General features: G+C 60.3%; 2 protein-coding genes across 4 annotated transcripts; one reads left to right on the top strand and one right to left on the bottom strand.

The window, feature by feature from the left end:
• Positions 1-85: 85 nt before the first annotated feature.
• Positions 86-9,969, bottom strand: PGAP6 (post-GPI attachment to proteins 6). Its single transcript, XM_069486384.1, has 13 exons — positions 9,780-9,969; positions 6,015-6,192; positions 5,723-5,930; positions 5,464-5,591; positions 5,057-5,325; positions 4,653-4,969; positions 4,227-4,317; positions 4,025-4,148; positions 3,646-3,782; positions 3,101-3,279; positions 2,878-3,024; positions 1,737-1,853; positions 86-1,437 (listed from the first exon to the last, which is right to left on the bottom strand). The coding sequence occupies exons 1-13, from the start codon at positions 9,898-9,900 to the stop codon at positions 1,141-1,143; spliced, it is 2,313 nt and encodes a 770-aa protein (XP_069342485.1). The 5' UTR covers positions 9,901-9,969; the 3' UTR covers positions 86-1,140.
• A 6,886-nt stretch (positions 9,970-16,855) lies between these two features.
• NME4 (NME/NM23 nucleoside diphosphate kinase 4) lies at positions 16,856-20,149 on the top strand. 3 transcript variants are annotated; one of them, XM_069486380.1, is made up of 5 exons: positions 16,856-16,964; positions 18,517-18,650; positions 18,882-18,983; positions 19,092-19,204; positions 19,737-20,149. In XM_069486380.1, the coding sequence occupies exons 1-5, from the start codon at positions 16,874-16,876 to the stop codon at positions 19,858-19,860; spliced, it is 564 nt and encodes a 187-aa protein (XP_069342481.1). In that variant the 5' UTR covers positions 16,856-16,873; the 3' UTR covers positions 19,861-20,149. The 3 variants fall into 3 exon arrangements, with proteins under 3 accessions (XP_069342481.1, XP_069342482.1, XP_069342483.1); XM_069486381.1 differs by lacking the exon at positions 19,737-20,149 and adding an exon at positions 19,620-19,710; XM_069486382.1 differs by lacking the exon at positions 18,882-18,983.
• Positions 20,150-20,741: the final 592 nt, after the last annotated feature.

Genomic DNA, 20,741 nt, shown 5'->3' with positions numbered 1-20,741 from the left:
AAAACACCTTGCGGAGACAGCGGCGGCTCCAGGCACCGTCGGCAATGCGCGGCCCCGCCTCCCCGCCCGGGAAAGAGCGCAGGAAAAAAATGTGAAGACGCGTTTAGCTTGAAAAATCACTGTAGAATATTGAATTCACCAATCACAGCGAAATCAGATCTACATAAAAATATATCTTAGAATTTTACCCCAAAAAACATCATGTATACATGTTTCCCCTTTACAAGCCTAGAGATTGCTTTGGTGGTCAAGGGCAGGGGGGTTGGGGATGGGTCAGGGCCCCAGGAAGGAAGGCCACACCCTGGACGGGACCCAGAGGTAGGGAGGGCCCACCCTGGGCCTCCCAGCCGGCTTCTCAGGGGCCTGGCCGGAGACCCCTGGTGCAGACGGGCAGCCCCTCACTCGGGCCCGGGGTGGGGCAGGGCTCCTGGCCCCAGCGTCCTCCACCGGCTTCAGGAGGAGCAGGGAAGCCCGGTTAGCAGCCAGGGAAGGGCGCAGCCCCTGGACCAAGAGGATGCTCCCCACACAAGGGCCCGGAGCCGGGAAAGCTGTGCCTTGTACACCATGTCCCCAGCAGCTGCGGCTCCCTCCCCAGGAGGCTCCAAAGCCAGAGTGAAAGGACAGGCAGTGGCCACCAGCTCTCTGGGGACTTTGGCCTCTCCCCATGGTGACTGCAGCAGCAGGGGATGCCTGTGCCCAAGGCAGGCTGGCATTCGGGGCACACAGTGCCAGGAGGGCACAGCTGCCAGCCTCAGAGGTGGGCTCAGGCGTCCTTGGCCCTGTGGGTCTCATATCACAGCCTCACAGGGAACAGGGCAGTGAGGATTCCTTCCCCACGTCCCCAACCACCCCCAGGTCCGCAGGGCAGAGCCCCCTCTGCACAGGGCACCTGTGCTCTCCAGGCAGCCAGGCCCCGGCAGCCACCAGACAGCAGTGACCGGTCACAGGGAGCTCTGAGTGCTGGTGAGGGCTGGGCCTCTCCTGGGGAGGAGGAAGCAAGAGGGTGCTCAGGCCAGTTTTATTCAGCTGGACATCGGTCGAAAGGCGCTGGACAAGGCTCCTCCGCTTGACCCTGCTCCTGGCTGAAGAGGTCATCGGAGAGCAGGGGCCCCGAGCTGGCATCGTGTCACCGGGCCAGCATCACGTCACCGTGTACAGCTCATCCCCATCGTTCCTGCAGATCTGATAGTGGCAGGGGAGCCGCTTGGGGCAGGCCCAGGGCTCCGTGTGTGCCTCCCGCGGCGGCAGGAGCAACGCCGCGCTCCCCGCCAGCAGCACGTGCCAGATGCTGTGGGTGTAGAAGTAGTTATCGGCAGTCATCAGGTAAGTGTAGATGGCGACGCCCACAGAGGCCATGGAGATGCCAGGCAGGAGGTAGAAGGCCCAGCGCTGCCACGAGCTGGGGTAGCACTGGCGCCGGTGCCCGCAGCGGTACACCTGGAGAACACAGCCGGGCAGGTGTCAGCGCAGGTGGGGCTGCAGCTGCAGCTCCCAGGCCCAGGGCCGGTGGTCACAGGGAGGTCCAGCCAGGTCCGAGCAGCTAACCATGAGGGTGAGCTGCTCCGAGGCGGCTCGAGGGCACAAGGCCCAGCCTCACACACAGCTGAACTGGCCTCTGGACACCGCTGGCAACCCCTGGTAGACTCGGGGCATTTGGTGGCCAGAGCAGGAGTGGGAATATGGTCAGAATGAGGGGCCAGGCCCGGCAGGAGCACCGGCCTGCCCCAAGTCCTTACCCACATGGAGACCATGATCACGAAGGCAAAGAGGCAGGGCCCCATCATGTTCCAGGCGCCCCTGCGGTCCAGCTGCAAGGACATGGCGATGACCAGCGTGCCCAGGAGAAACAGGACCTGTGCAAGACATAGGGATGACTGCAGGGCCGTGGGAGCCCTCGGTAGGTCACTGCGAGGGCACAGGACCCAGCAGGAGCAGGCAGCTGGGGCAGGCTGCACCCCGCTGCCCCCCAGCACCTCTGCCCCCCCCCGAGGAGCTACTGGCACCCTCTGAGCGGGTCTGTCCCCTCCTGCAGCTGCTGTATTGCATGCACAGGTGGTGTGGCCTTGGCAGTTCTGGGGCACAGACATGGCCAGGCGGGTGCCTCTAGAAGGGACTAGAAGGTGGTCCCCCTCCCTAAGGTAGGACACTGTCACACCAACTGGATGGCCCCATGTGGCAGCTCTGTGCCCATACGCTCAGCTACCCCCAGCACCCCTGGGTTTCTAGGGGTCTCCCATCCAGGTGGCCTCAGCCTCCCCACTGCTGCTTCAGGGGAGGGGCTCCCACCCCACGTCTCCCTCAGACACCTCAACCCACAACCTGCAGTTCCACCTCTCTGCAAGCTCATGTCCCCAACGCTCAGCCCAGCTGGACTCTGATGCTTCCAAGCCTCCCCTCCGCCACCCTGTGCCTTGACCATGGGGCTCCCATGGGCCCTCAGGGCAGCACCCAGCCTGCAGCTCCCAGTGGGGACAAAGGGTGCAGCTCGAGGGCACCAGGCCGCCAGTCTCCACCAGCCAGGACCTGCCGCTGCAGAAAATCCCGAGTCCCTGGCACCAGGGACCCCAGGAGCATGGCTGGGGCTTCTCAGGGAGGCCTGGCCTGGGGTGGGCTCCAGGCCCTGGGAGAAGGCCTGGGGGCCTCGCCTAACCCTGCCCACCACCTTCCTTCCTGGCTTCCCCCAAACAGCCGGCACTGTTCCCTGGCAGCTGCCTACGGCTCCTTCTGCGAGCAGCTGGCACCACCTGAGCCGCACAGGGCCACGGCCCAGCACCCTTGCTGGCCTCCCCCTCCTCCCCGCGTTGTGCGCGCCTCCCTCGAGGGCCTCTGCTCCCCTGCAGCCCCAACCCCAGTGCTCAAGGGCCGAAGGCCACGCACATATTTGAGGACTGTCTTCAGCCGCGCCATGCAGAGGATGGTGACCCAGATGGACACTCCGGAGCCCAGGAAGTCACAGTACTGCAGCGTGTCGTACTTGAGGATGCAGAGCACGGCCTTGCCAGGCTGGTCGCAGGCGTGGTAGAACTGCGGGGGCAGGGGCACATGAGCGCAGGCCGGGGCCTCCCCGCCCCAGGGTCGCCGTGGGAGGGGCCTGGCCTACCGTGGAGAAGAACATGGTGTAGGTGTAGACGGCGGCCTCCACCAGGAGGAAGCGGTGCACACAGATGGCGATGGGAGCCAGGAACATGAGGTTGCTGAGTGTGAGCAGCAGCACGGCCGCCCTCTGCTGCGCCTCGGTCTGGGCCGTGCTGTTGTCGGTGCAGCTCCAGCCACGCCAGCCTGGGGCCATGCAACACCCGGGGCTGAGGCTGGGCCGCGGTGCCAGGCTGGTGGGACGCGAACCTCAGGGCCCATCCCGCTCCCGGGGCCCCACAGAGAAGCCCCTTCCTCATTCAGGAGCAAGCCCAGTGGGCATGGGGGGGAGCCAAGGAGGAGGCACTGCCACCCCTGGGGACGCCTCACTGTGCCTGTGCCTGGGTGGACGGTGGGCAGCTGGTGGGGGCCTTGGGGGCGTGGGGAGCAGGCATTCGCCCCTGCTTTGCCCTGCAGGGGTGCTCTCTCCAGCCTCCGGTGGAGCTGTCCCCGGGGAATGGCTGGGAAGCCACCAGCAGCAGCGTCCCAGGCGCACAGGGCCCTGGCCCTCACCTGCCTTGCAGCTGCATCCCGCGTACATGTAGCCGTGTCTGCGGAGCATGGCGCACTGGCCGTAGGATCCGCAGCTGTCCAAACAGGGCATGAGGTACAAGGTGGCCTGCACGTGGACCCCGGCCTGCTCACAGTCCCTTTAGGGAAGGGGCCACAGAGGGCTGGCTGCAGCATTCTGCAGGCAAGCATACCCCTGGTGCTCCCCATAGGCCGACGGACATAGGAACCCAGAACTGGGGGCTCCCCAGCCTGCAACAGCCCTGGAAGAAATGCCCCTTCCCCCGGGTTCACTCCCAGACTCCAACCTCGGCAGCCCCAGGCCTGGTCCTGAGTGTGGTGACCTGGCGCCTGGCCACGCCCCGACCCCGGGTTCACTCACTCTGGACTGTCGGGGCACAGCAGCTGCAGGGACAGGTACCAGTTGTCTGTCTCTGGGTAGGGGATGATGAGGTTGGCCTTGTGGGACGAGGCGCTCAGAGACAGGCGGTAGCCCTGGAAGAAGGCTGTGGGGGTGCGGGAAGCCGGTCAGAGGCAGCCAGGGGACGGCTGGGCACCCCGCCGCCACTGCCTGCCCAGCACACCTGTGGTGCAGTTGTGAGAGGTGTTGAAGCTGAGGAAGGGGGAGGCAGCATTCACGCAGACCGCCACCAAGGAGCCGTTCGCAATCTGTGTCTGCAAGCGGAAACAGGGCAGGGTTGGTCCCCGCGAGCCAGTCCGGTGCCTGGTGCCTTTCTCTGGGGCCGCTACCGGCCCAGGCCCGACCCGGGACCCTTCCTTCCCAGGTGTGGGACGCCCTGCCACAAACCACCACGAATTCTCTCGACTGCACGGCCCGGGTGTCCCGTAGGGGAGGGCCCCTCCTCAGATGACCCCTGCTCCGGCCCATGCCTGCTGGGGCACTTTGTGGCCAGAAAGGTCGCCCTGACCCAGGCCCTGTGTCAAAGTGAGTGCACGAAGGCACGGGCAGGTCAGAGCCCAGGCCCGGCGGCCTGCCAGGACAGCGGTACCTTGTTGGTCCGCAGGGAGATGGTGAGGGAGCCCCCGCTGTCCATGCCCGTGTTGAGGTGGAGCCGCATCACGGAGGGTGTGTCCAAATGCGCCGTCATTGAGACCCTCTCCAGGGGCTGGAAGTGCACAGACAGCAGATCGAAGTCCTCCCGGATGACCTGGTAGCTCAGGAGGCAGAAGGGGCCACCGCCCCACCCGCCGTTCCTGCCCGGGTCCCGGTGGCCGGGGCCCGGGGGCAGCTGCACAGTGGCGTTGTAGCTCCGGTTTTGGCTGCTTTGCAGAAGGTGGGGGTAGGTCACGCTCCAGGGCCTGCAGGCTGCCAGAGGACAGCGGGCTCAGCTGCAGGAAGGCCTGGGGCCCAAGGAGGGGCAGAACCACTCCCCGCCCTCCCCCTGCAGCCCACCTGTGAAGGCAGCTACAGCACTGAAAGCCACCGCCTCGTGGGGTCCTGCCAGGCTCTCAGCTGTCACTTGCAGCCACCGGCCCCATGGCGGCGAGGACAGCAGCAGGTGGCAGGGCCAGGTGGGGCTGGTGCAGGTGAGCACCTTCTGGAAGTTGCTGGGCAGGGTGACGGAGCCCACGGTGAGACGCACGGGGCAGCCCAGGCTCCCGTTGGACGCACAGCCCTGCAGCTCCAGCCGCAGCTCCTGCGTGTGCTCCGGGACGAAGATCCTGCGGCCAGGGGGAGGCCTTGCGAGGGGGGCCGAGCATCCGCACCCACTCCGCGCGTGACCCCAGGGCCCCGGGCTCCGCTCGCTCCCCCACTCCACCAGACTCAAAGGCTGGGGCTGCAGGGCGCCCCCCACTCACTTGAGGTAGCTGGGGCGGGAGAGCAGGGTCAGCGGAAGAGGCACGTCGGGCTCCATGATGGAGACCTCGAGCACCCGAATGACCAGCATGTCAGGCTGCAAAATGTAGTCACAGGTGGGAACAAAGCCCTGGGGAGAGGACGAGGTGTGGGGGTCGGACCCAGTGGGGTCGGCCAGCCCCAAAGAGTGGACCACGGGACTGGCCGTCCCCGCACCCAGGGCTCTGCCCTGACCCCTGAGCCCTGGAGGGCAGCCCTCACCTTCACCTGGATCTTCTGGGAGGAGGGGGGCAGGTGGGCAGCCACAAACCAGTCCCCGGGTGCGGGGTGGGAGACGTTGACGGAGGCGTTGCCCGGCAGCATGGCGCTCAGGGGCATGCTGATGTGGAAGGTGGGCGGCACCGAGGTGTGGTCCGGGAAGCTGGCGCCCAGCGGGTTGATGACTGGGGGTGCGCCCGAGCGGAAGTGCCTGGAGACAGCAGAGCAGGGACAGGGGTCAGGGGCAGGGGCGGGGCCACGGCCAGGCACGGTGGGCGGGCAGGCCACCACCTACACAGTGATCTCCACGTCGGCACACGCCGGGCCACCGTCCCGGGACACTTTCAGCAGCCAGAGTAGCAGCACGGTGTCGGGGGGCACGTGGAAACGGAAGAGCCTGGCGCTGCCGTACCAGCTGTAGAAGGACAGTTTCTGCGGGGCCTGCGAGAAGTGCTCAGACACCAGCCCAGCCTCTGCGGGGAGAAGGCTCCGTCAGCCACACCCAGGGCACAGACGGGGAGCGGCGAGGGAGCTCCAAGCGCGTGGGCTCCAGCCGGAGGCCCAGAGGGAGAGGACTCGGGAAGCCGTAGGTGGACAGACCTGGAGCCCCTGACTCGCCGATCTTGACCCTGGCAAAAGCCGCTGCCCTCTCTGGCCCCTGGAGGTTGTCGTGGGCTGGTGCGAAGTTCCTGCTCAGCCCCCTCTCCCAAATGCCCACATCCCACCCACCACGCCACTGCAGCAGCTGCACGGCCCCCGCAGCACCCACCCCAGCTGCCTTCAACCTCAGAAGGACCCCACTCTCCAGGGCCAACCCCTTCCTGCCCAGCAGTCAGTCAGCTCCACCCCCTGCACCGCAGCCCTGGCACATCCAGGCCAAGGTCAAAGCTGAAGGACACAGGGGGTGGTCAGCCAGGAGTCCATGCCCCTCCTCACATCTGCCCCGGCTGCCGGACAGCGGGACACGCTTCCTCCCCCCACGCCCCTGTAGCCTGTGTCTGTTCGGGCCACTCCACTGCACAGGAGGAGGCTCAGGTCCAGAGGCCGCTGCTCCAGCCTGTGAAGACTTGGGACACAGCCAGACCTGAGCCCAAGTCCCCCCTTACCCAGTCCCCCCTGAGTGGGGCAGGGCACCCCATGCCAGAAGCCTGGCCAGCCCTGGGGACAAGGGGCAGCTGGCCTCTGTGCTCCAAATGCGTGAGGCTCCTAACTACCTGTGAACTAAAATAAAATTTTAAGGCTCACCCCCACCCCCCACAGGCTGACTGAATGGACCCCCTCATGGCCAAAGGAATATCCTAAAACTAAATTGCCTGCCAGGAGGAGGCCTCATCCTGCCCCACTCCCTTCTTGGGGACAGCCTTTGTAACCCATTAACAAGCCTAAGGGTATGCAAAACACACCTAACGGCCCTCAATTTGCACAACAAACCTATGTCCGGTGGCTTGTCCGGATAAACAGCCTCTATGTTAAAACATTCCAAGCCTTTAGACAAAGCTTCACGTCTTTAACCAATTACAAGCCAAAGAATCTTTAAACCCACCTATAACCTGTAAGTCCCTGCTTTGAGATGGACCACTTTTTCGGGCCCAACCAATGTATGATTCTCACATATTGATTTATGACTTTCCCTGTAACCCCTGTCTCCCGACTCGCTCAAGGCCTCTTGGACGTGGCTCTGGGTCATGATCCTCAAATTTGGCTCAGAATAAATCTCTCTAAAATTATTTTACAGAGTTTGGTTTCTTTTCCGTTGACATACCCTTAGGGCACATTGCCCATGCCCCGTGGTGCAGGGCGAAACAGGAGCCCACAGGAGCCGCACTGCCCACGCCCCCAGACCAGGACTCCCCACGGCCCCGGCCCCAGCCCCAGCTCAGCCGCATGCCCTGTGTGACCTTGGGCTTCCTGTCCCCTCTCTAGGTCCCGGCTTCCTCTGGGTAGGCCGAAGTGGACAGCCCCTCCCTCTTAGGGTAACGACCAGCAAAGTGTTTCAGGAAACACTGTGTTATGGATACAAAAGGGGTGGCCTCATTCTCCTCTGAGCTTGGTGCTCCCCACGCAGCCCACCCAGCAGTCTCCCTCTGCCCCACTGGGAGAGCAGCCCGCTCAGGCCACCCGGCAGCAGGCCCCCTGCTGTCCCGGCCCCTCCAGGAGAGGGGTGGGGAGCCAGGTGAGCAGCCAGCTTCCTGGCCCCTCCCATAGAGGCACCTGGAGAAGAGATAACGGCCTGTTGGCAAAGCCAGTCCAAGCTCCGTCCAGAGGAGCCTGGCCTGGGGGGCTGGGCAGGGGTAGGCTCCACCCACAGTGTATTCCAGGCTTTCCAGGTCTCATGTATCTGCTGGTCACCAAGTCCCACCCACTCTGCTGTGGCCTGAGTGCCAGGAGCTGCGGACGCTCCAGAGGTGCTGCAGGCCCTGGGCTGGGACGATGACACGGGCAGAGAAAACTAAAGTGCCGTGAGCTGAGGCAGGGCAGCCCCCCCGGACCACGGTGTCCTGGAGGAACAGCCAGGGGGACACCCAGCCTCTGAGGGGGACAGGCAGTGGAGGTCACCCCGCAGGGTGCAGCTCCCTGACCTGCCACGGACAAAGCCCTTGGGCCCTGTGTCCTGGAGTACCAGTCTAAGGACACCCAGAACCCTCTGGTGAAGTTTCAGCAGGTACTCAAGAGATAAGATCTGCTCAAGGTCGCTGTAACTCCCACTCCCTAACTCCCAGGGCCACACGGCCCCTCCGGGCCTCTCCCAGGGCTCCGCAGCCCAACTGCCCTGCCCCAGATGCCCACACCATTACCTTGGTGAACCAGGCTGTTAGCATGGTGGACTGAGCCAGATGTGACATCAGGAGAGGTGAGGAGGGCTGGCAACACACACCCCGGCCGTGCCCCATGGCCCCCTCCATGGACACAGGGCTGGGCAAGGGGGAGGCGAAGGTCCCTGAGCCTGTCCTGGGAACCCAAGTGAGGTCCTCTGCCCCACACCCTGCAGACCAGGACCCTGCCCACCCACACACCCCAGAAGCCAGGGCCTCAGAGCTGCCCGCCCCTCAGCAGGCCTAGGAGGGGGCGAGGGGCTGAGCCAGGTTCCCCAGGCCCCCACGCTGCCCCCCACCAAGTGTTCCATCTCCACATACCACCCCACCGTGACCCTCACCCAGGCCCCATCCCTGGGATGCAGGAACGGGGGGCGGCATCCAATGGGTCAGTTTAATCAGGAGCACGAGCCTCGGGGAAAGCTGCCTTTCACTTCAAGCTGTGCCTGTGCCAAGCTCAGAGACCAGAAGGCACAGCCCTCAAAAGAAACCGGAACTTGGAGGAGCAATATTTCAGAGAAGCGAAGGAGGGGCCGAGAGCCAGCCCCGGGCAGCACGGGGAGAGCTGCCTGCTGCCCAGGGAGCACCTGAGTGGCCGGGGGCACGTGGACCCTCCCAGCCAGCCAGCCAGACACTCGACCCCTGGGAGTGCCTGGCCTGGCGGGCCGGCCTCAATCCCTCGCCCTGGGCTAGCCACCTCTTTGGACCTCACTCAGGGCGGCGACCCTCTGGGAGCAGAAATGCAAAGGGAGCTCAGGTTCCAAACAAGGGGGATGCTCTCTTCCTCAGACCCACCCTGGCTCCCTGCTCCGGGGCGAGCTGGAGCCCGGCCTCCTGGAGGCAGGGACAGCAGCTGGAAGTGAACGCGCCTGTGTGGTGGTCACCGGGCGGGGGGACACGATGCCCAGGGCCCTACTCCAGAGCCCGGGGAACTTTCCCCGCCTCTGCCCTTCTCCCAGCGCAGCCGGGGCCGGGCGCCCGCGCGCAGCCGTCCTTCCCGGCGGGCCTCTCCGCGAGTCCCACCTGGGCGCGAAGGGAGGACGGAGGGGAGAGGGCGCTCGGGGGCCCATCTGGCCAGACCGGATGGGGGACAGAGGGAGCGCAGCCATCCTTCCCACCCCGCCCTCCAGCACCCGGCACCCCCAGCCCGGTGAGCGCACAGGTGCCTTCAGGTGAGTCACAATCGCGGCCCCGCCCGGGCTCCCGCACGCGTCCCCGGACTGCGCTTGCCCGTCAGCCTCGCTCACCGCTCTTCCTGCTGTCGCCGGCGGCAGGCGGGGGCCGAGCGAGCAGCAGCAGCAGCAGCAGTGGCCCCGCCACCGCCACGGCCACCGCCTCGCTCCCAGTCCGGGTCCCAGCCCGGCCCATGGCTCCGCTCGGCCCGGCGCTACCCGCCCCGCGTCCGCCGCCGTCCGCCCCCGCCGCCACCCGGGCAGCCACCGCCGCCTCTGCGGCCGCCGCCGCAGTCTCTGCCCGGGGCTCCCATGGCCCGGCGGGTCCCCGCCGCCGTAGCCCTGGGCACTTCCGCCTGCGAGGCCCCGCCCCGCGGGGAGCCGGGTCGCCAGGGCGCGGGGGGGGGGGGCTTGGGAAACCGGGTGCGGGGTGCGCCCGCGGAGGTTTGGGGGGGTCGCCGGAAACCGGGTCGGAGGGGCGCTGGCGGGGGGGATCGGGAGGGGCGCGGAGAGCTGGGGTGTGGGGCGCGGGTGGGGCGCGGGGAGCCGGGTCCGACGGGCGTGGGCGCTGCGAGGACGCGAGCACGGAGGAGCGCGAGGGGAGAGGGTGGGAGGGAGGTGGCGATGGGCAGGGAACGGGGACCGGCGGCCTGGCGCGCAGCGTTGGGCGACACCGGGCAGGAGAGGATGCCGGGTCACGTGGGGTGCACGGGGGTTCGGGCAGCGCAGGAGTCACACGGGACGGAGGGGTCGCGCGGGCGTGAGTTGGAACGCGCAGGAGATGGCAGGCAGCGGGAGGTGACAGCGCCCCAGGCTTCTTCCTGGAGGCTCTGGGACCCCCACGGTCGGCCGGTTTACTGAACTGAGCCACGCTGCGGGCCGGACGCGCGGCGACGAGGCCGGGGCAAGCTCCGGGGGCTGCGGGGGGCGCCGGGCGCCGGCCGGGGCGCAGGTGCTCGCCCCACGGTCCGCGCGGGTCGGAGCTGGTCGCCTGGCCGCGTCGCGACCCTCAGGCCTTCGCACCAAAAAGCTGCTACTACGAGTGTGTGTAAAAAGTACTTTTATGGAAACAGGGAAAAGCTCCTTGTGCGCGATTTTAGTGTGCGATAAAGGCAGCGGGATTAGCTGCTCACACTTCGCGCCGGAATGGATTCCAAACAGATGTAAGATTTGAGCATAAAAAAGGAAACCATAAAAGCGCTAGACGCTAAAAGAAAATTGGGGGACTTTGTCAGAGTCTGGGGGAGGAGGCTCTTCTGGGTATAGCGCTAAACTCAGAAGACGTCAGAGCAAAGACTGAGAAAACTTAATACGGGAAATGAAAATTTTTCTGCAGAGAAAAACTGCTTAAGTGAAGTTAAAAAAACAAGCCACAAACGGGGGTGGGGGGCGTGCTTGCAACTCATGCCGCAAACGGCCAATCTTGTTGGGGTCAATACTGAAGGGCTGCAAATCCGTAAGCCCACCGGGAAATGACCAGAGGGTACCCAGCCGACTGGGTTCCTGAAAAGGCTATGCAAATGCCACGGAACCGGCATCCACTTCCCTCCTGAGGGAAATGCAAATGGAAAGGCACTGAAATGACTTTTTTTTCACCTAATTAATTGGCAAACATCTAAAAGTTTAATCACACCGAAAGGGTGACATTGTGGCCAAGGGACGCGCTTGTAGCCGGTGAGCATCAGGGTGAGCCGCAAGGGAGGCTCTGGACTCCACCAAAATGGAGCACAGCGCCTTGATGCGGCAATTCCACATCCGAATGTCCCCGCGGCCGTGTCCACAGCTGTGTGAGGCTGCACGTGTCCACTGCCGTCCAGGACAGCACACACGCCTGGACGTGGGGCGTTGGCTGGTGGGCGTCCAGACCGTGCCTGCTCACACCGCAGCTCAAACACCGCGCTCCGGCGCCGCTGCAGAAGGAGACACGGGACGCGCTTTGCACGGGTTGGAAACGGTCTACCAGACACAGCATTAGCGGGAACAAAAGGAAGGGGCAGGGCCGTGTGCTCAGAAAGCTACTGTTTTTGTAGAAAACGGAGAAAAACACATTTCATTTGTGTGTATCAAAGGCACAGAGGAGCTCTGGAAGGACCCAGCCGCCGGCTACACTGGCTGACCCTGGGGGAGGGGACCTGGTGTCGTGGAGGGCGGTGGTGGTGTCGACTGTACCAGTTTGTACCTTTTGAACTCTGTATCTGGTGGTGGGCAGGGAGGATCTGGGGTGGGGGAGAGGAAGCTGACCCGGAAAACCCGAGCCCACAGAAGGCCAGAGAAGGGGAGGTGGAGGGTGTGGGCCTGGGAGGAAGGAAGCCCTTGGTACAAAGCCATCAAGAGATCCTTTGTTCCCCTGGAATCTGGGCTGGGCCCCCCTCAGCCCTGGCTGCAGGGGGCTCCCAGGTGGTTCTCAATTTAAAGGGACAGAGGTCAGATTCTGGACTTTGCTGAGCGGTGATTTTAGTGTGCTGTGCCGCCCCACTGAGCTGGCTCCCAGTCACGCGAGGACAGCAGCTGTGGTCAGCAGCTCCAGGACTGTTCCATCCAGGTCCGCTCACTGCTCCAGGCTGGGCTCAGACCCCCCCACAGCCCTCCCCTGAGTGTGTCACCTTAGTGAGGTTCCTGTGCCCAAGTTCCCCCCCAGGGAGGAAGCGGGGCTGCAGTCCCCCCACCCCGTGCTGCGTATGAAGGCTGAACTTGCAGGTGGACAAGAAGCCCTGGGGTCTGCTGAGTGGCCGAGCAGTAGCAGGGGAAGAACTGCAACAGGCAACGCGGCTCAAGCACGCTGGCAGTCAGGGCGCACATTGAAACCAGGCACCTGGTCAAAGCGCAGCTGGCGCAGCCCTCTCAGGCCACAGGCAGCTCACACTTTGCTGGCAGGAACTCGAGCAACCTCACCCTTTTGAAAATTACTGTGGCAATATTGAAATGTAATACAACACGCAAGAGTGCTTCCAGCAGAATTGTTGATAGTTGCAAAAACCTGGGAGCTCCGTGAAGGGAATGGGTGAATAAATGATGATATAGATGTGCTATGATTTTTTTTTTTTTTTGAGATAGGGTCTCACTCTGTCATCCAGGCTGGCATGCAGTGGAGTCCTCACAGCTCACTGTAACCTCAAGCTCCTGGGCTCAAGAGATCCTCCTGCCTCAGCCTCCCAAATAGCTGGAACTATGGGCATACAACCACCACACCCAGCTTTTCTTTAATTTTATTTTTTGTAGAGACAGGGTCTCACTATGTTAACCAGGCTGGTCTTGAACTCCTGGGCTCAAGTGATCCTCCCATCTTGGCCTCTCAACATGCTGGGATTACCAGTGTGAACTAAAAATTTTAATGTTCAACCCCCCCACCGGCTGACTGAATGGACCCCCTGTGGCCAAAAGACTATCCTAAAATCAGATTGCCTGCCACGAGGAGGGAGGTCAGACATGCCTTATCAGGCCCTCCTCCCTTCTTGGAGACATCCTTGGTAACCCATTAACAGGCCTAAGGGTATGCAAGACGACCTGCAGGCCTCAATTTACATAACAAATCTATGTCCGGTGGCTTATCTCTGATAAACAGCTCCTATGTTAAAACATTCCCAGGCTTTAGACAAAGCTTCCAGTCTTTTTTTTTTTTTTCTTGAGACAGAGTCTCACTCTGTTCCCTGGGCTAGAGGGCTGGAGTGCCATGGCGTCAGCCTTGCTCACAGCAACCTCAAACTCCTGGGTTCAAACAATCCTTCTGCCTCAGCCTTCTGAGTAGCTGGGACTACAGGCATGCGCCACCGTGCCCAGCTAATTTTTTCTGTATATTTTTAGTTGTCCAGCTACTTTCTTTCTATTTTTAGTAGAGACAGGGGTCTTGTCCTTGCTCAGGCTGGTCTCGAACTCCTGAGCTCAAAGGATCCACCTGCCTCAGCCTCCCAGAGTGCTAGGATTACAGGCATGAGGCACCTGTCTTTAACCAATTACAAGTCAAAGAATCCTTAAACCCACCTATAACCTGTAACCCCCTCCTTCGAGATGGCCCACCTTTTCGGACCGAACCAATGTACGCCTCCCATGTATTGATTTACGACTTTACCTGTAACCACTGTCTCCCTGAAATGTATAAAACGAAACTATAACCCAGCCACAGCAAATTCACGTGCTCAAGGCTTCTTGGGCATGGCTCTGGGTCATGGTCTTCAAATTTGGCTCAGAATAAATCTCTTTGAAATTATTTTATAGAGTTTGGCTTTTTTCCCAATAACACCAGCATAAGCCACTGCACCCAGCCTAGTACCAATTTTTAATTGGGTTATTTGTTTTTTATCATTGAGTTGGAAGAGTTCTTTATGTATATTCTAGACACAAGTCCTTTATCAAATAGGTAATTTGCAAATATTTTCTCCTATTCTGTAGGTTGCTTTTGTACTTTCATGACATATAGTTTATTTTTTATTTTGCTGCTCACGCTTTTTTTTTTTAAATTTCTTTTCCTTTTTGATAGAGATGAGGTCTCACTCTTGCTCAGGCTGGTCTTGAACTCCTAAGATCAAGCAATCCTCCAGCCCCGGCCTCCCAGAGTGCTAGGATTATAGGTGTGAGCCACAGAGCCCAGCCTGTTGTCCATGCTTTTGATGTCGTATCTAAAAATCCTTTGCCAAATCCAAGATCACGAAGATTCACCCCTGTTTTTTCTTCCAAGAGTTTTATAGTTTTAGTTCTTTTTTTTTTTTTGAGACAGAGTCTCACTCTGTTGCCCAGGCTAGAGTGAGTGCCGTGGCGTCAGCCTAGCTCACAGCAACCTCAAACTCCTGAGCTCAAGCGATCCTCCTGTCTCAGCCTCCCAAGTAGCTGGGACTACAGGCATGCACCACCATGCCCGGCTAATTTTTTCTATATATATTTTTAGCTGTCCATATAATTTCTTTCTATTTTTAGTAGAGATGGGGTCTCGCTCTTGCTCAGGCTGGTCTCGAACTCCTGAGCTCAAACGATCCGCCCACCTCGGCCTCCCAGAGTGCTAGGATTACAGGCGTGAGCCACCGCGCCTGGCCTAGTTTTAGTTCTTACACCCAGGTCACTGATCCATTTTGGGTTAATTTTTTTGTATATGGTATGAGGTAAGGGTTCAACTTCATTCTTTTGCATCTGACTATTCAGTTGTCTCAGCACCATTTATTGAAAAGACTATTCTTTCCCCATTGAATGGTCTCGGCACCTTTGCCAAAATCAGTTGACCATGCGTGTAGGGGTGTATTACTGGGCATTCAGTTGTATTCCATTGGTCTATGTGTGTACCCCTGTGGTGTGTAGGACCAGGCTGTCACTGTCTGTATTACAGTAACTGTATAATTTTTTTTTCCCGGCTTTTTGTGTAACGTGTTTTGAAATCAGGAAGTGCAAGTTCTTCTTTGTTCTTTTTCAGAAATTTCTGGCTATTCTGGGTCTCTTGCAGGTCCTTTGAATTTTAGGATCTGCTTGTCGGTTTCTACAAAAAACTCAGCTGAGATTCTGGCACAGATTGATTTGAACCTACTGATCAGTTCGAGAACGGCCCTCTTAACAATGTTAAGACTTCCAATCCATGAATGTGAAATGCTTTTCTATTTATTTAGATCATCTTTAATGTCTTTCAACAATGATTTGTAATTTTCAGAATATAGGAATATGAACTCAAAAGGGAAATCAGAAAATACTTTGAGATAAATGAGAATGAAGACACAACATGTCAAAACTTCTGTAATGCAACTGAAGCAGAAATTTATAGCTCTTACTGCCGGAAGTTAAGAAAGAAGAAAGCTCTCAAACCAATAACCTAACCTCCCACCTAACACACTGGAAAAAGAGGGCCACTTCTATTCAACATTGTACAGGAGATTTCAGCCAGAGAAATGAGACAAGAAAATAAAATAAAAGGCATCCAGATTGGAAAGGAAGAAGTAAAACTATCTCTATTCCCATATGCCATGATCTTGTATGTAGAAAATCCCAAGAAATTCAATTAAAAAAACTATTAGAACAAATGAATTCAGCAAGGTTGGAAGTTACACGATCAATATACGGAAATCAATTGCATTTTGTACACCTGCAGTGGACAATTTAAAATGAAATTAAGAAAACAATTCCATTCACAGTGGCAGCAAAAACAATCCATGTTTTTCTAAAAACTCATTAAGAAAGACCTAGCAGGAGATGCCCTATTTCAGACAGGAGCATGTCTTGGCGTCTACACCCAACACTATTGTACCTGTGATTTCTGTTCGTGGAAAGTCACAGCCTGAATCCAGGAGCAGGGCCGGTCCGTCACATTCACTGACACACTGGAGGCCAGTAGGCAATGAAGGTGGAGTTTCTGCCCATTCAAATTCACGGACTCAGGGCAGGTTGAGGAACCCTGGTCTAACCTTGCCTCCGACAGTCGGGTCCCTCTGGTGCCCTTCCCTTAGGACGGTGTCATCTCCAAGGGAGCCCAGGTCCCAGAGAAGGAGACGGCTCTGCAGACGCCCACCCTGCCAACAGGGCAGTATTAGGATTTAGGAGGGGCCTTCCCCCATGAAAAATATTTTAAGAGCTATTTAATGATGCATTGGTATAAAGACGAATATAATCCCAGCTGGATTCATTATTTTTTGTTTTTTCTTCTGATTTCAACACAAATCGACATTAAACATTCCCACAGCTGGGAGCGGTGGCTCACGCCTGTAATTCTAGCACTCTGGGAGGCCGAGGCAGGAGGATCACTTGAGCTCAGGAGTTCGAGACCAGCCAGAGCAAGAGCGAGAGCCCGTCTCTACTAAAAAGAAAAAGTATCTGGGCGTGGTGGCACCTGTAGTCCCAGCTGCTCCGGAGGCTGAGGCAGGAGGATGCTTGAGCCCAGGAGTGGGAGGTTGCAGTGAGCTGTGATAACATCGCTGCACTCCAGCCTGGGCAGCAGAGCGAGACCCTGTCTCAAAAAAAACCCCACAACACTCCTACGTGCCAGTGAGCCCCGGGCTCTGCTGGTGCAGCGGGCCTGGAGCCAGGGTCAGCGGCGGTGCAGGGGCAGACACCGAGCGCGGCGGGGCCAGGAGGCGGGGCCGGGGCGGGCAGATCCGTGGTGGGCTGGGGGCCGGGGCGGGGCCGGGGCCGGAGGATGGGCCTGGGGCCTGGCACCGCCCTCCCGTCCCCGCTCCTGGCCGCGCTCCCCTCCGCCCCGCGCCATGGGCGGCCTCTTCGGGCGCGCCGCGCTGCGGGGGCTGCGCTGCGGCCTGCGCGCCCCGGGCCCTGGCCTGCTCGCGCGCACCTGCTCGGGTGAGTCGGGCCGGACGACCCGGGAGGCCGGCGGGAGGGCGCGCCGCTCGGCCTTTGTTCGCGCACGTGCGGGCGGGCAGGCCGGGGGTGGGGGTCCAGCCAAGTCTGAAGGCGCAGACTCGGACCGGCGCTCTCCCCCGCCCCGGAGTTCCCGTCCCACCTGGCCGGGGCCCTGCCGCCCTTCTCCCCAGGGTGCCTCGGTTCGGCTGGGGCCGAGGGCCCTGGAACGATTGAAAGCCAAAGGCCACGAGGCCGCAGAGGGCGGTGATGGAGGTCCCCTTGGCCGGGGTCTCCTGGAGGGGCCGTCCCCAGCAGAGCACTCCCCGGGAGCCGCTGTGGCTGGGCCTTCTCCCGCCGAGTTAGGCCAGAGTGTGGACACCAGGCCCTATATCCGCTTGGCCCTCTCGCCAACTCGCAGGGTGCTTTCTGAGAGCCAGATACTACGATGTTCCTTCATGGCCCTCACAAGTGACTGCCATCCTCCCAGGCACAGAGCAGCTGGCGGCAGAGCCCCCAGGCTCGAAGGGGGACCCCTGTGAACTGGGTTTGGGGGGAACAAAAAGCCAGGGGGTTCCTCGCATGGGCCTCATTCAGTCCTGAAGGCCTGTGGCGGCATCCACTGCCTGCCTGCTACTCAGCATGAGCTGTGGCTAATTTTCCCTCCCGGGGTGAGGCCAGAGACGTGCAGCCTGCCTGGACCCTAACTGGCCATCTCTCCTTTGGTTCTGTCCACTCTTTTTGTGGGACATCCAAGGTCTGGGCTCTTTTCAAAAGCAGCATTTGACTTTGGACCTAATGCTAGAGGGTCAGCATCACTCTGGGGGTGGCCTGGGGCTGCAGGAGGGTGAGCTTGCCTCCTGGCTCCCTGGCAGTGCCCCCTCCAGAGGAGACAGGCCGGGGCAGAGCGCAGCGCTGGCCTTGGGACCCCCCAGCGGCAGAGTTCCCGCCTGGCCGGGTGTGAGAGAAGGAGCCTGCTGGAGTCTGCTGGCTGCAGACAAGAACCCTCTACCTGCCCTCCCCGTCTTCAGGCCCGTTTGTCCCTGTGCCCAGAGCCCACCTGGTGGGAGAAGTGCACTTTTCCCTGGGTCTCTGCCATCCCTTCACCTCAGATCCGGAGGACGGTCTGAGGTCCAGGCCGAGTCTATGCCATCGCGTAGAGGGACAGGAGTCAAAATCGAGGCCAGAGTGGTGCAGCATCTCCAGGCCTCCGGGCAGTCACCGAGCGGGCTGTGCCTCCCCGGCCCCCAGGCTAAGGTGTCTTGGCAGGGGAAGCTGGCTCCATCTTCGGCAGCTTCTGCCACTGCCTGAGCGAATCTGTGGCCCCTCCGACAGCCTAGAAGACCCGGGGACATTGTGCCCTGGGTATCCCCAACAGGCAGTGCCACGGGGGCACTTTCTGGCTCTGGCTACCATACTTGTCTCTTCCGCAGCTGCCCTGGGTAGAGGCAGACACCCTGAAGCCCGGTGCTGCCTGGGCCCTGGCAGAGGAGCCCAGGTCGGGGGGACATGGAAGCGTGAAGCCGCAGCAGCCCTGAACCCTCCTCTTTTAAAGGAGGGCCCTCCTGGACCCGGGAGCGGACCTTGGTGGCGGTGAAGCCAGATGGGGTGCAGCGGCGGCTGGTTGGGGATGTGATCCAGCGCTTCGAGAGGCGGGGCTTCAAGCTGGTAGGGATGAAGATGCTGCAGGTACCAGGGTTCACGGCTGGTGGGTGTCCCGGAGGGGACATCTCAGCTAGCGTCAGGGGAATGTCCTGGCTTTGGCAGTTGAAGCGGGTGGGAAGGCATCTGTTCTGTGGCTGGGGACCCATGCGGGTGTTATCTTCAAGGTGCTCTGAGGTCAGGGCACCACAGCCACCTGTCTAGTGCCTGGAGTTTACTCTCTGGGGGCTCCTCTTACCCCTCCCCCATACCACCCAGGCGCCTGAGAGCGTCCTTGCTGAGCACTACCAGGACCTGAGGAGAAAGCCCTTCTACCCAGCCCTCATCAGCTACATGAGCTCCGGGCCAGTAGTGGCTATGGTATGGCGGCCAGGGGCAGTGGAGGGGCTGCAGGTGTGTCCTCCCCCAAGCAAAAGGAAGGGCCCTTGGCTCTCTCGACTTCTCCCCAGACTTTCTCTCTTGCTGCAGGTCTGGGAAGGGTACAATGTGGTCCGTGCCTCAAGGGCCATGATAGGACACACTGACTCGGCAGAGGCCGCCCCTGGGACCATCCGGGGAGACTTCAGCATCCACATCAGCAGGTATGGGGCCCTGGCACACTCAGCTGCCCACTCGGGGGCCAGGAGGGCCAGTGTTTGGGGTGACGGCCTGTTCCTAAGGCAGATCACAAGACCCGGGTGTCTTGCTGTACTGAAGGTGAAGCCCAAAAACTTACAGTGGGATGTCACAGCTTATGTCGCTGGAGCTTTCTTCGCAACCCTTTCCTGCACGTAGGAGATGAAGCATTTGCTTTGTGTTGTGTGTATACTCTGCCGTCATTGCCTGTTATCTGACTAACTTGCCACACACCCCTAGGGGCTGGCGTGGGACAGCTGGGGGGAAGTGATGTGCCCACACGCTGGGGTCTGGGCTGGTGCAGGAGGTTGTCAGCAAGAGGCTGAGGCCAGGCTGGAACCCGGTCTCCAGTCCCCTGTTATTCTTTCCCCTCTGCACAATCACCCGGCTTGTTCCCCTAGACACAGGGCAACAGGAGAGTACAGGAGGGACCCTGGGACCCCCCGAGGTGCACACTGCAGCCTGAGCCTTACCTTTCCCTCCTGCCACCTGGCACAGGAACATCATCCACGCCAGTGACTCCATAGAAGGGGCCCAGAGAGAGATCCAGCTGTGGTTCCGGAGCAGTGAGCTGGTGAACTGGACAGACGGGGGCCATCCGAGCAGCGTGTACCCAGCCTGAGGGCTCAGGCTGCCCTTGGCCACCCCAGCGTCCAACCAGGACCAACTACCTCGGTCACCAAGAACTCAAGCCCACGCCCATACCCGTCTCCCAAATCACTTCCTTGTTTACCTGCTGCACCCCAGCCTGGAGGAGTTTGAGCCACCAGCTTTACGTGCCTTTCTGTATCCCAACCAGCATAAGATTGGACCAAATCTTTTCTGTACCAAAGTGCCAGACAACCTTTGGGGTGTCTTCAAAGGTGGGTAGTGTAACTGCTTCTCCCCCAAAGCGGAGATATTAAAATTCACTGTGCTGGACATGGGGGTGGTGCACTCATTATGAAGTCACATTGACTTCTGCCATCTCTGAGGTAGAAATGATGCTTTTATGCAAGTTGTAAGCAGTTTAAAAATGAAGGTGGCTGTAATCCCAGCACTTTGGGAGGCTGAGGCGGGAGGATCACTTGAGCCCAGGAGTTTGAGACCAGCCTGGCAACACAGCAAGACCCCATCTCTACCAAAAAAAAAAAAAAAAAAGTAAGAAAAACTAGCCTGGTGTGGTGGCATGCGCCAGTAGTCCCAGCTACTGGGGAGGCTGAGGTGGGAGGCTCGCTTAGGCTAGGAGTTCGGGGCTGCAAGGAGCTATGATCATGCCACTGTACTCCAGCCCAGGCAACAGAGATTCTGACTCAAAGCAAAAATAAATAATAAAAATGAAGCTGTCTTGCACACTCAGGAAGGGATCCACAACTTTGTTGAACGTATGAGCCAGGCAAGGGTCCAGGGACCTCCAGCCGGAGATCTGGGGGAATACAGGCTCAGCCCCAGGGTTGGTGCTGTCCCAGGAGCAGCGTTCCCTGAGCAGGTGTTCCCTGAGCGGTCGGGAGGCTGCAGCTGGAG

The sequence above is a fragment of the Eulemur rufifrons genome, chromosome 14 (assembly GCF_041146395.1).
Source record: "Eulemur rufifrons isolate Redbay chromosome 14, OSU_ERuf_1, whole genome shotgun sequence".
Lineage (NCBI taxonomy): Eukaryota > Metazoa > Chordata > Mammalia > Primates > Lemuridae > Eulemur > Eulemur rufifrons.
Note: the sequence above shows the minus strand (reverse complement) of the source record. Positions and strands in the feature narration are given on the sequence as shown.